This window comes from Phascolarctos cinereus, unplaced genomic scaffold (assembly GCF_003287225.1).
Source record: "Phascolarctos cinereus isolate Bilbo 61053 unplaced genomic scaffold, phaCin_HiC Scaffold_2;HRSCAF=192, whole genome shotgun sequence".
Lineage (NCBI taxonomy): Eukaryota > Metazoa > Chordata > Mammalia > Diprotodontia > Phascolarctidae > Phascolarctos > Phascolarctos cinereus.
Window position 1 is genome coordinate 53,626,509 of NW_027555625.1, and position 14,501 is coordinate 53,641,009.

Here is a 14,501-nt window from a genome sequence, read left to right on the forward strand (position 1 = left end):
GTGACCCTGAGCAAGTCACTTAACCCCAACTGCCTAAAAAAAAAAAAATTTTTTAAGCTTCTAGATTACAGTCTAAGCTCTTTGAAAAAAAAAAGGGAGAAAAGGAATTCCATGTGAATTGGAAGAGAGAAGGAAAAAGGGGGAGAGAAAAGGAGGATAAAAAACTACTAACCCCAATTCATAACCCTTCATTTTCTTTCTGAGAGAAAATGTATCTGCCCTAATAGGAAGAGGTAACCAAGAGTAATTAATCTTGTCTGAACTAGGACATTACTGGGGAGCAAATCTGATTTACTCAGTCAGAATATTCTAAATGTAAACATGCCAGGCACTGCACCAAAAATCAGACACAAAGAACAGTGAAAACATGATTCCTGCCAGCAAGGAGCTCACGTTCCATTTGGGGAGACAGCGCACAAACAACTACATACATAGAAGACACACACGCACTGCTAACTGCACACAACTTCTGCCACAGAAGTAAAGCCATGGTATTATTATGGCATTATGATCTCAAGCATTGTCTTAAGACTCTCTTTCATGTGTAGAATCTGAAAATCTGGGTCCAAAACACCGACTAAGATTGGCAACAGTCCACTGCTATCTGTGCTCCAAAAAGAAAAAAATGGTAACACAAAGCTGATACAAAAGAATGGTCAATGCAGGTTTTTAATTAGAAGTAATCAACGAGTGGAACCGGGTTCTATTAGCTGAGAGATAGGGAATTTCGTCACTGTGAAACAGAGCCAACCATTTTCCAAGCTGTGCAGGGTCAGAATTGAGTAGGCATGTTTTCCAAATGAAAAAGTCTTTGGTATTTAAACTGACAACTCTTGGTCTAACTGTCTGAAAGCTTTATTAAAGCTGAAAGGTCTTTGAGGTGACTTACATTTGTCCTCTAAAACAAAGAACATTCTTTCTCAGAAACCCTGTTTGCCTTCAAGTTTCAACAAAGGTGCTAATGCCCCTAGGACACTTTCCCTGATCCCTTCTCCTCTCCCCAGGTGAGGGCCGGTACTCTTCCTCAACTGCCCTCCGGAGATGCATTTGTGGGCTTGTTGTATCCTCCAGAAGAATGGAAGCAGGGAAGGGGGTAGACTGTCCTGTCATGCTCTGGTCACTGTCTACCTAATGATCCTGCAGAGTTGCTGCAAAATATCTGCTGAATTGAATTTGTGCCAATTGGCTCACAAGTTAAGTTTTGGGGAATTTAGAATTTATTCATGAAAAGGTACTACATGGATATTCAAGAAGTTACTATTTTTATGGATTTCCAATTGTTCCAAAAAGACTGCCATAAATTTTATAAGTGAAAAGATTCATAGAAGTACCTTGTTATTTTGGCTACATTGTAAGCTGTCAATAGTTTTCAGTTCATTCATTCAACACTTAAAATTTTAAATCTTTCATTTCCACTGGGAGAGAGCTCCCAGGCAATAAGCAGTGACACTGCGTGAAGGACACTGTGTGAAGGACACTGTGCTGGGCGCTGGTGGAGACCCAGAGGTCAGTGATGGAGACTCTCTCTATGATAACTGCTGCACAGTCAATACCAGCCACGCCCCGGCTCATCTTCACCAGGACTGTCCTACATTCCACACTGCCTTCGACATCTAGGTTTTCTGGTGTTCGTCTTTCTATTTAATCCAAATGTTTTCTTCATAGGGATTGAGTCCTTCTGCTGTTCTCCTCCAAATTTCTTTCTTTATAGCTTTTGATTAATTGTTGACAGTTTTTGTTTTCTCACTTACAGAACTTAAGCAGATGGGAATGTCAGATCTGGCATCTGGGTAGAGTTGTGGTTTTTTTCAAATTTTGTTTAAACCATCCAAGTACAGATTATTTTTTTCATTCTTGACTTAGATAAAGGAAAGAATTGTTAACCTGACCCTGATTTTTTTGAAGTGCAAAGTTGAGATACAACAATTGTGTTGTTGTTACTGAGTCATTTTAGTCACACCCAATGCTCTGTGACCCTATCTGGGTTTTCTTGGCAGAAAAACCGGAGTGGTTTGCCACTTCTTTTTCCAGCTCATTTACAGATGAGGAAACTGAGGCAAACAGGGTGACGTGACTTACCCAGGGTCACACAGCTAGTAAGTAACTGAGTCCAGTCTTCCTGACTCCAGGTCCGGCACTCTACCCACTGTCTATCTACACATAGACACACACTCTCACATGTTTATAAACACACGCCCACACAAAGTATAGTAGACAGCCACAGGAGCTAGTGCTAGAGACGCTCAGAGGATTGAGAGCCTCCTGAGAGGCAGCAGAAATCAAGGAAAGTTCCCTGGAATCTCGAGGGCCAGCTGCCGCTTGCCTGTAACTCTGTCTAATTGGTATTTCTGGTTTGTTGGTCACTTCTGCCTCAGTAGGGTGTTAGTACATACATACCCTCTGTACTCCCCTGGTTTTTAGGGTTAATAGCTTTTCCTGTCCTGGCTTGATCCTAAGCCTGGTAGAAAACTAATATTACTCTCTGTATGACACTGGGCAAGTCACTTAACCGCCAGCTGACTCGGTTTCATCATCTGTAAAACGGGGATGATAACATGGCCCACCTCCCAGGGGTGTGAAGATCAAATGAGATAACTATTGTAAAGCACTTAATTCAGTGCCTGGCACATAGTAGGTGCCTTATAAAGGTTAGCTATTAGTACATGCACACGTGTATATACATATATACACACATACATGTAGGCATACATGCATATTCATACACCTGCTTTATGTTCATTAGTTCATGATTATGTTCATTAGTTCTGCTACACTGTTTTTTTAAAAAATCTGTTATTATGAGGGATAGCTCGATGGGTAAGGGAGAGGGTAAAGCTATATCTGAAAATGAAAGTGATGAAGAAACAAAAGTTATAAATAATTTTTTAAGCACGTAAGGTCCTTGAGAGGCCTTGGTGTAAGCACCTTACACCAAGACCTAGGTGCAAGGTCCGCTTTTGACACATGGTGGCTGTGTGACCCTGGCTAAGTCACAGAAGCACTCTAGGCACCTCTCCCTCTGATCCTCCCAGCTGCAGAGCAGGTGCTGACACATCCTGGTAGAGGCAGTTCCCTATATCACTGAAATCCCAGGTCCACTCTATATCCTAGACACAGGGCACAAAACGTTCATCAGAAAAAATGACAACTGAGTAAAGGGGGCTTAGGATGGCTGTGGGTTCCTTGATGATGTAGCTGAGTACATAACTCTTATATACCTTGCAAAATCCAAGTTGTCTTCATTAAATTATAGCAAAATAAGTCATAAATTCAAGTACTTATTTCATCAATATATGTTATCATTCTATCAATAAAGTTTACAAAACAATTTATAAAGGATTTTAAGTCCTGGGAAATATAGCTCTCCCACCTCTCCTGTTCGATTTTAAGTTACACAAAAGCAGGAGTCACATCTCATTCTTTGCCTGCTGCTAACACAACATCTTGTACCTCATACAATTATCAGAATCTTACCCTTTACCTTATACATAGTAGATATGCAATAAATGTTGGATGGCTGAATCAATCAATCAATCAAAACTAGCCTGAGGCCTCTTGGTAGCAAATACTGCCACGGTGTCACTGTACCTGCCTCAACAAATAAATGAATTACTTATGATGAGGAGGTTTACTTTGCAGTAGTATAACTGCAGATAGCCAGGTCTATGTAAATAATTTTAAGGAGTCAAAAATTGGTCCTGAAGTCTCTTTACATCACCAATTTGCTTCACGTGTTTTTTTTTTAACCACAGACAATACATACACAAATACGCTTTCATCAGACACAGCTTATCTGATCACAAATTAGATTTATTAGAGTCCGAATTGATATTTATTGTATTAACACCTTATCCAGGAAGCCAGGACTATCCTATTACAAAAATGTTTTGGATCTAGACCTGTGATTTCAAAGACATAACCCACCCTTGGACCATTTTAGACAGTACACTCCCAGTATCCCCAAGGCTTTCAATACACCCACATCACACAAAGACACAGTGGATGTGCTCTCACGCAAGATGTGAGGTCCAGACCATTGCATCATGGAAGCCTCTGAGGGAACCACAGTGGAGTAGCTGTTGCACAGGTTTCTCCCCTCACACCCTGACCCACTTTTCCCCAGCAGGCACGAACCCCACCTTGCCCTTCCTTACACAGCTGGGGCCACTACCCCCAAAGCATGAGAAGGACTATGGCATAATGATAGCTAGTGTTTCCATGTTCCCTTTGGGCCTGCTGTGATGGCCATCCCTTACCCCACTCCTGGTAAGGGTGAGGCTGGTGAGGCCGAGGGACGGGGGACATGCTACAACACTGTTGCCCAACAAAGCCCCAGAAACGAGGACAAAAGTCCTGGACAGAAAAGCGGTCCCTGGCAGACCCTGTAAAGGAGTACTCCCAGTAAAATCATGCTGAAGTCCAAGTCAAGAGAAAAGGAGAAATGACCCCATCACTTCTTCAAGGACAGCTGAGGAGAGAGAGAGCAGAAGAAGGGCAAAAGAGGTGAGTGAGAAGGTGCCATCCACAGCCTAGAGATGAAAGCCCAAGCCTCTTCATTCCCTGACAAAGGTCTATCAGACAATGGCATACAATCATAGGGGTCTTAGCAGGTCAAGGACTTTACATGAAATCTTTTCAATTTGCTCGGTTTATCAAGCTGTTTGCAAAGTTTAAGGGTTTAATTTATACACAAACCATCCCTTCTACCTGTCATCATTCCTCATGCCCTGATTAGATCAGCTCCATATTTCCTTTTTTTAAAAAAGATATGAAAATAAGAGGCTCTGAAAAATTGGAAATTCATTGCAATTTTGATAAAATGAGATGAAAAAGATGCAATCTATGCGATGAAAAAAAAATACGTAAGGACAAAGCTAGCTGTACTCTCACTGAAAAAATAAGGAAAAGAACAAATACCCTTCTCCTGGGTTTGGCATGTCTTTTCCAAAACCAAGATCTATCCATCTGGTTTAGGCCAAAAGGACATCTGGATGAGAATGATCTTGGGCTGTGCGTGCACCCTCATCGCACCCATATCCCAAGTGCTCAGGCTCAGTATAACTCAAATCAGCCCCACAAAAATGGTGAGGCAAGGACCTCCAAGACCGATGTACAGGGGACCAACGGGCTGATATTATGGAAGATACTAGAAACATCCCAAAGAGAGACACTGTGAAAGCTTTTCCACGTGAATAAAACAAAGGACACAGAAAATCCATTCGGAAGCCATAGCTTCTCCAGCAGCTCCTTACCATCGCACTTTATTGCACGTCTGCGTGGCGCCGAGGGGAGAGCCGGCCACCATGGGCACCTGGATGGGGCTGTGCTGCTTGTTCATGACCAGGTCCAGTTTCTCCTCTAACGATTTGCACGTGGCTTCCAGGGCTTGCAGTTTGGCCTCAATGCTATCCAACCGTAAGCATATTGTCTGATTAATGGAATACAGGAATGACTGAAAGTGAGAAAAAAAAAAGACTTTTTAAATGGTGAATTGATCTTAAAGAAAAATGTACATATTCATGAAACAAATATGTATTAAGTGCCTTTTTGTGGCAGGTGAAGCCACCACAAACAATTATAAAGGGCACTCACCAACCTTCAGAGAATCCACCATTCTCAGATATTCCAAAAGTACAATCCATACTACTAGGCTTGCTCTTGACTTATATAACCCAGAAGCAGCTACCCTTCGTTCTGTGAAGTTTGGAGTCAGTCAAAGGGCCGCACTTGAGGACCTAGAGGGCCACATGTGGTTCCCACCCTTCATAAACCTATTCAAGCCCTTTTCATTAATAATATTTAGCATAACTTGTCAATACTGGTGCCAATCGTCTATGAAATTAGAATGCTCTACATGATGGAAAATTAAGAATGTGCTAATGCCAAGTACAAACAAAAGAAAATGCCTAAGAACTCGACCATATTAACACATTAATCAGTATACTCTCATTCCCACAGAATTATAACACAATAGACAAAGCCCGCCGGCAGGTGCTTCCAGTCTATGCTCTAGACAGCCAACTTCAAAAGCGATGAATGACAAACAAGGACATTTCAGAAAACGTACACGGAAGCACACGTCTGTTTACTGAAAGCGGCACCTGCCCTGGCTTTCTGCGGATGGCCATCTTGGTGTTCTTAATGGCAAGCCTGCCACCTAGTGGGCCACAGAAAAACTACTTCTAAAGTCTGGCTAACCTTAAGCATCAATTACTCCAACATCAGAAACCAGAACAGGACAAGTAAGTATAAGGTAAACTGTGGTATTTAACCAAATTTCCACTTAAAGTACTACTTAGTTTTAATGAATTAGCAAGTGTACTAATGAGTACAAATGGTTCTTAAAACTCAGCAAAACAAAACTTAATTGCTATTAGCCAGTCACTGAAAGGTATTATACAGTGTTAAACATTTTGGAAACTCAGATTGATAATTGGATAACTGTCTTCAGACAGAATAAAAAAAAACACACAAACCAGGATCCTTTCCAAATACTACAGGACAGTCCTGGAAAGTCACAGGGAGAATGACCTTTTCCCTGTCTATTCTTTAAAACAGGCTTTGTGAAATAAATATTAAATACAGTTCTCAGTTATTTAGGGGTAGTAGCAAAGCTTATCAGGGCAGCTAGGTGGCACAGCAGATAGTGCACTGGGCCTGGAGTCAGGAAGATTCATCTTCATGAGTTCAAATCAGACACTTGCAAGCTGTGTGACCCTGGGTAAGCCACTTAACCCTGTTTGCCTCAGTTTCCTCATCTGTAAAATGAGATGGAGAAGAAAATGGCAAACTCCTCCAGCATCTTTGCCAAGAAAACCCCAAATGGGGTCATGAAGAGTCGAACATAACCAAACAAAAAAGCGTAGCTTATCAGCTTTTGGATTATCTGAATTTTCTGTCATTCTCTCAACTCCTTTCAGTCATTTTTCTACTCATTAGGAAAGAGTTACAGAAGATAAATACAGATTCATCATTTTCATACTTGATTATCTGTTCCATCACTAAACTACCCTGTTTGGATGCTTTCCTAACCTGCTGCAGACGATGTGTGCGATCTGCCAGGGACAGGCTCATGGCAATGTTATCATCCCTCTCTTCCACGATCTCTTTTACATAGCTTCGCGTATGCAGACCATTATTGGCAACATGGCACAGCCTATTTACAGATCTCCCTACTGTCGTCTGGGTGACCTAGAGGCGGGGGGTGGCGTAGTGGAGACAGTGCTGGCTCTGGCGTCAAGAAGACCTGAGTTCAAATGTGGCCTCTGACATTTACCAGCTGTGTGACCCTGGGCAACACTTAACTTCTATCTGCCTCAAGGTCCAGATCTGTAAAATGGAGATTTACATCACAGGGTTACTGGGAAGATAAAGTGAGGTAATATTTGTAAAGCATTTTGAAAACTTTAAAGTGCTAATAGTGATGCTAGATAACTATTATTACTTGAAATTTTGATTTTTCAGAAGTTCCATGATTCACAACCACATAGCACCACCAGAAGAATATCTGATTTTAAAATGAGGGTTTTGGTTTGGTTTTTTTTGTTTTTGTTTTTGTTTTCAGGGAAAACCTTGAGGTAGTGGACACTGCTGTGCAATCCAGACTGCCAGCTTCCTCCTATAGAATTCTCAGTGTCTACTTGCGGTATCTGTCCAAAACCTGCGCTGCGGCACCAGCCCAACGGACTATCCAGCTAGTCGTGTGCCAGTGTGGACAATGTGCACTCTTGATTCACCTGGTTCTTTTCCTAGGTGGGCTGCTGGGCCAAACTCTTCTGCACAGCGATGGCTCTCGCCCAGGAGGTTCTCCAATGTCCAGGACACAATGCCACCTGGAACCAGGAGCATCTGGGGCCCCTGCCATCTCTAGGATGTGCATCTGCTATCTAGACTTTAAAAGGATGTGAAGCGAGATCCAGCCAGCCCCCCTCTTCAAGAGATGCTAGGAGTTACGACAGGATGCACAAAGAGACAAAAAACATAAATCTGACCCCAAATATAATCTTAACTCTGAAAAGTCACGTACTTAAAACCTAAATTTCTAAGCTACTTCAGAAAGATACCCCTTTACCTTACGTATCCTCCCCCAACTGTCTGATCTGAACTCATGAAGTTGAGTCTTCCTGACTCCAGGCCCAGTGCACTATCTGCTGTGCCACCTAGCTGCCCTGATAAGCTTCGCGACTACCCCTAAATAATTGAGAACTGTATTTAACATTTATGGGCTTGTATGGGCTGTAGGATTTAGATTTGTGAGGGACCATCAAAATAATCTCGTCCAACCATCTTTTTTCAACATTGGGAAACTGAGGTCCAGGGAGGAAAATCGGTTTATTTGAAACCACTAAGGCAACAAGCAGCAGGATCTGATCCAGGTTTCCAGCCTATAGAGCTACTGCCATATCCATATCTCTTCCTTCATATGTTTAATAATATGAAAACTACAAATTACAACTGCTTCAAATGCTACACAACACATTTTTGTTTTGTTTTGTTTTAAACCACCAGAACAACAGAAATATAAGTGCATACAGGACTACTTTAAGTGGCAGAAATTGAAATGATCCTTGTGGGACTGGCTACTTGCATTCAGGGAAGCCGCCTAAGTCATTTCAGTCATCAGATTGTAGCCACTCTAAGGTTTTGCCACCTAAGACTGGTTTGCAACTGTTACAGATATTTTGTTTCTTTTATGTAACTTCCCAGGACTTGTCCACCCTCCACACTCAGACACACACACATACTCCACGCGCGTGCACACACTTTGTGCTAAGCAAGGCAGACAGAGCACACACATAAAACATGATGCAGAACAAAGTCCTGCTTTACACACGGAGGGGATGTGTCTGACTCTAAAAGCCACGGAGCCAAACGAGTAGCTCAGGGATCCAGAAATGAATCACTGTAACAATAACATGAAAAGTTAGCAGGCCTCACTGAGAGGGTGAGCAGACCTGTCAGCAAGGGGACATATGCTTTACTTCGTCTTCAGTCTAAAACGATCATTCAGCCAACTCTGCACGTTAGCATGGGTAAGCCGGAGGTAGGAGGGAGGGAGAAGTTACGCCAGCAATCTTGACAGTCTAAAGGACTTCATTTTAGGCTTGTTTTCATACATTTCCCAAAAGAAGTGTTTTCTGTACAACCGAATTGGGAAAAAGCACATTTCTCCAAGATTACCTTTATTGAGGGATCCTGGCAGTTGATTTCTATTCGCTGGCGTTTCAAAGGAGGCTCTACTTCTTCATCTGTGACTTCATGATTCTCTAACACAACTGCAAACCAAAAAAGGCGAGAGCATCGAATTAATTCTATTTCATTCTGGAGGAGGGGCGTGTGTGTATGTATGGGGGCGGGGTATGATAAACTTGTATTTCATATATAAACATGTATGCACAAGAAGACAGGTAGGTAGATATTGTAGGAAACAAAGTCCTGTTATGTGAGAGACAGAGACAGAGTAAGAGACAGAACAGACACACAGAACCAGAAAAAAGTTGGGCGTGGGGGGTGGAGAACAGAGACAGAAAGAACAAGAGAAAGACAGAGATGGAGAGAGATTTGAGCCCTTATATTTATTTTTTTAAAGTCTCTAGGAAATTTTAAAGAAAACTTTACATACTAGATAAATGATTTGCCAAGGGTGGCAATGACTAAATCATAGAAGAGAGAACTAAATTCCTATCACCCTGACTCTCAATTCATTGTTCTAGCTATTAAATTACTCTACTGATCAAACTGCAAAACGTTAAGCAGAATGACAACGTTACTGCCTTCCACTGTAGGAAAAACTTTTTTTTTCATTCCTATCCATCACCTCTTTCTATTATTAAAAAAGAAATCCAGAGCAATATGGCCTGGTGGCTAGAATGCCATCCTGGTTCAGATACACATCAGCTGACTATGACCCTGAGCGAGGGACCTATCACTGTGAGCCCCAGGAAGCTGTAGGAGGTAGAGAGCAAATGGAGATGGGCATTGATTGAGGGCATTTCCTCACTGGAAGCACCTGATGAATTTTTTTTCAATATTAAATTTTCTTAGCAATTACTCTTGTGTCCTCTAATAGCAAAATAGCAAAATGTCTAAAGTGTGGACTGATGTATACAGAGCTGTTCACTTCCAAATTAAATTGATCTCTAACTTCCAGTTTATAAATATCCTCTGCTTCAATGGACAGATGAGTCAAAAACAGAGTGCATTCAGAAAATAAAAGAAGTAATATTTGAAAGTTAAAGTGGGAAGAGTGCTAGAGATCTGGGTTCAAATTCTACCTCTGACACTTACTAGTTGTGTGACCATGGGAAAGTCACTCAACCACTATGAGATTCAGTTTCCTCCCCTGTTAAATGGGGATATCACTACCTATATACCACAGACTTCAGAGTCTGGTTTTTCAAAACAAATGAGAAAACCTTAGCCAGCTTCAAAGCACCAGATTTTGTAAGTCATTAGCTCTTGTCAGGTCTGGCCAATGCCACACTGTACTCCTCACTGATTATGAGGGGAGGCTGTCCTGAGATGCAGAGAAGTCAGTGGGGAAGGGCCCGTAATGGTTAAAAGAAAAAAGACACCAATTAATACACTCTAAATCCAAACTACTCAAAGGGATCCATCCTCTCATCAACTCAAGAGCTCCCTCCACATTGCAAATCCCCCCAGCCAAGACTGGCCACACTGGGTGATGCCGCTTGTCCACATTCTCCACACAGCCCACCCAACCACCCTGGCCGTACACTTGCCACCCTTTCTCTTCCTCCCCCCCCCGTCCCCCGCCGTGTCCTCATCACGCCACACAATTCATCTGCTCTCCTGGAGCTCCTCCTTGGTTACATGTAGCAGCCTACTCACAAAGGTCCCCTTTTAGGTTTTTCTTGCCTCTGTGCTGGCATTTCAAAGTTCCTTCTCATCTCTGGGCTTTTCATCAGAAACATGTGAACATCCCCTATTCTCCTTGCTCGAGGTCTTTAGGGCACTGCTCTCTCCTGCTTCTCCTCCTACCTGACTGCTCCTTCTGGGCCTCCTTTGTTGGACCCTCATCTGGGTGATGCCCCTAAATGTGGGTGTCCCCCAAGGCTCTGTCCTGGGTCCTTTTCTCCCTCTATACATTTCACCTGGTTATCTCATCAGCTCCCATGCTTTCAACTATCATCTCTATGCAGATGATTATTAAGATTTATCCAGCCCTAACCTCTCTCTTGACCTCCCAAGTCTCACTTCTCCAGCTGCTATTGGATAATTCAACCTGGATGTCCTGTAGACATCTTAAATTCAACATGTCTAAAACCTTTTCCCAAAAAATTCTCCCCTCTTCCTAGCTTCCCTATTACTATATAGTGTACCACTATCCTCCCAGGTACCCAGGCTCACAGCCTAAGTTTCATCCTCACCTCCTCAAACTCTCTCATCCCCCATTTCCAATCTCTTGCCAAGCCCTACCATCTTGACATTCATACCATCCCTCGTGTATGTGCCCTCCTCTAATCCAACACTCCTACCGTCCTTCTGCAGACCCTCGTCACTTCTCATTTGGACCATGGTCCAAGTATGGGCTCCCTGCCTCCAGTCTCTCTCCACTCCAGTCCAGCTTCCACTCAGCTGTCAAAGTGATCTTTCACAAGACCAAGTCTGACCAGGCCAGTAATCAACACACCACTTCAATAAACTCCAGGGCCTTCCCAAGGCCACGCTTGAGCTATACGTTAAGGAAGAGAGGGATTCTCTGAAGCAGATGTGAAGAGGGAGTATATGCCATGCAGAGGTAGAGCCAGGGCAAAGGCATGAGAACAGGGGATGGAATAACATGTGTGAGGAAGAGAGAAGGCTGGGGTGGCTGGACTACACAGTGCAGGAGGGAGAATAATGCACAAGCAGGTTAGAAAGAGAGGCTAGGATCAGGTACTGAAGGACTTGGGAAGGAAGGAAGGAAATACACATTTATCTAGCACCTATTATGCACCAGGTACTCGGCTAATCTCATTTGACCCTCACAACAACCCCGGGAGGCAGATACTATTGTAGTTCCCATCTTACAGTGGAGGAAACTGAGGCAGACAGAGGTTAAGTGACTTGCCCAGGGTCAGGCGGCTAGTAGGTGTCTGAGGCCGGATTTGAACTCAGGTCTTCCTGACTCCAGGCCCAGCACTCTATTCACTGTGCCACCTACTTAAACAGAAGAGTTCATATTTATCCTAAGAGTGACAGGAAATCACTGCAGTTAGTTTAGTAACAGAGAGGAACGGTCAGGTGTAGGCCTGAGGAAAATCAGGCAGCTGTGTAGAAGACAAGACAGGAGGGGAGGGCAGGCCTGAGTAAGGGAAACCAATTAGGAGGCTGTTGAGGTGATGCTGGGTGAAAGGTGAAGAGGGCCTTCGTTAAGAGGTGGTTATGCAAATAGGGAGAAAGGGTCCACAGCAAAAGACACAGCAGTGAAAACAGCAAGATCTGGTAAATGAAAAGATATGCAGGGTGAGGCTGCTAAATTCAGAAAAACACCCAGATTACAAACCTGGGAGACTGTGGCGTGGCCTGGAAGAAAGAGGGAACTCTGGAAGATTGGTTTGTGGTAAAAGACAGGTTGTGTTTGTGACATGCTCAGTGCGACATACACTAATAATATATAAAACTTGAAAGGTCATGTAGAGGCCAAAATCCCTAACACATCTTAATAGCACAGAATGATCACTGATATTCCTAATGATCCTTAATCACTAAGAAGATACTAAGTTACATCCACTCTGCTCAGAAAGGCAAAGGAAAAAATTTAATTTAAAAAGGTTTCATCCCATTAATAATTAAATTACAGAATCTCAACTCTCTATCCAAATCCAAACCAAATTTTGAATCCTGTCCTTTAGAAATGATTTCTGGCTTCAATCAAATACTGTGATGGGCAAATCACGATTCCCCCACAGGCAAACTGCTCCACTCTGGGCCAGCTCTTAACTGTTGAGAAGGGTGTTTCTGTGTTCATTTGGTTTTATATGTTAAAGCAGAATCTGCTTCCTCTAACTCCCTCCAGCCCCCACCTGGGTCTAGTTCTGCCTTCTGGAGCCAAGCAGAAAAAGCCTAGTGTGTTTTCCACACAACAACCCTACAAAACTTCAGTGGGTCCAGACCTGGAAGGTGGCTCAGAGGCCAACAGGCCCCTTCATTTTACAAAGGGATGTTCAATACCATGCCCAAGGTCACCCAGGTAGCAAGTGTCAGCAGTGGAATTCGAACCCAGGCCCACTGATTGCAGGACCTGTACCATTTTCACCATACTCAGCAAAGCAGTTATCCCGTCCTCCTCCCCTCCTCTATCTACTACTCCAGGTTCCTTCAACCAGTGTTCTCATGGCATGGTTCTGAGTCACCATGCAGTCTGGTCCCCCTTTTCAATGCCCATTCTAAAAGGTGCTGCCCTGAATCAACAGAGCGCCCCAGAAGTAATCCACCAGAGAACAGCAGGGCCACCACCTCCTACCCTCTGAGTACCTGGGCCCATCCGAAGCCCATATTGATAGGTTTTAGCACGAGCGACACAAACTCCACCGCCATCTCCTTCCTGGTGGTGACGGCACCACCCCCGTTCCGAACTGTCCACTGGAAAAACAGCCACCAACCCTGAAGCATAATAATGAAATAATAAATCAATTCTCCTGGATTCAGACTTTAAGCTACGTTGGAAGAGCAGCTATTAAATCAACAAATGTGTGCTAAGTGCCTTCTTTATGCAAAGCATGGAAGGAGGCAGCCCACGAGACAGAGTAGGGGACCTGGGCCCTACTGGCTAGGGTGGGAAGGCGAGAACCAAAACACCCCCCGGCAGCAAGAGCTTCCAGCATCTACACAGGGCCACAGCTTGAGCGGTCACAGAGTGTGAAATGGTTAACTAGCAACTGAACCGTACAGAAAATAAAAGGAGGTCACAGGAAGAAGAGACTGACTGAAATCAGCAATGGCCTGGGATTCAAATCCTGCCTCATACTGTAATGCACAACACTATTTTGCCATTTAGGCAGTAGGGCCCTTTAAGCCATGGAAAGCAAAAGTTGGTGCTTCATCTTGCCCCAGACCTCTTTCCTCCTAAATCTAAACAATAGTGAAATGTACTCTTGCATAGCTCAGCATAGCCCGTACCTCCAATGCAAATGGATAAGAAAGCTTGAGATATAATTGCTTTAGATAATTATGTTTATACCAGAGGCCAGGACGCCTGGTCTGGTTTGTGTGATCTCTGACCTGTAATGATGGGGTGCTCGGGTGCTTGTACTTGTGCCCCAATTTCTCCCCAGTCTCAGAAACACTGTCTCTGACAACCACTCCCCAGCCCAAGGACACTGTGCCTAGCAGTTATTCATGCATGGGCCTCAGCATGACCCTTGTCTCTCTCCCTGGTACAGCTACACAGAGCTGGGCCGCTCAGGCCCCAGCCCTCAGATCATGTCTCTGGAAGCCTCCCAATTCCTCAGTAAGTTCCTGTGTTGTGAGAAAGCTTTCTCTTGTTGCAGAGCATT

At 43.5% G+C, this 14,501-nt stretch overlaps 1 protein-coding gene across 12 annotated transcripts in view; it reads right to left on the bottom strand.

The window, feature by feature from the left end:
- Positions 1-14,501, bottom strand: part of BANP (BTG3 associated nuclear protein) — a 254,133-nt gene that overhangs the window by 206,668 nt on the left and 32,964 nt on the right. For 6 of the 12 annotated variants that reach the window (XR_013484520.1, XM_020989193.2, XM_078149392.1 and 3 more), the window contains exons 3-5: positions 13,480-13,608; positions 9,181-9,275; positions 5,253-5,452 (exon numbers count right to left, since the gene is read on the bottom strand). Coding sequence is in view for 11 of the 12 variants with exons in the window: in XM_020989193.2 (XP_020844852.1) it covers positions 5,253-5,452; positions 9,181-9,275; positions 13,480-13,608 (424 nt within the window). In the remaining variant the exon portion in view is untranslated. The remainder of the gene's footprint in view (positions 1-5,252; positions 5,453-9,180; positions 9,276-13,479; positions 13,609-14,501) is intronic. The other 6 variants (XM_020989198.2, XM_078149388.1, XM_078149390.1 and 3 more) reach the window with 1 other exon arrangement.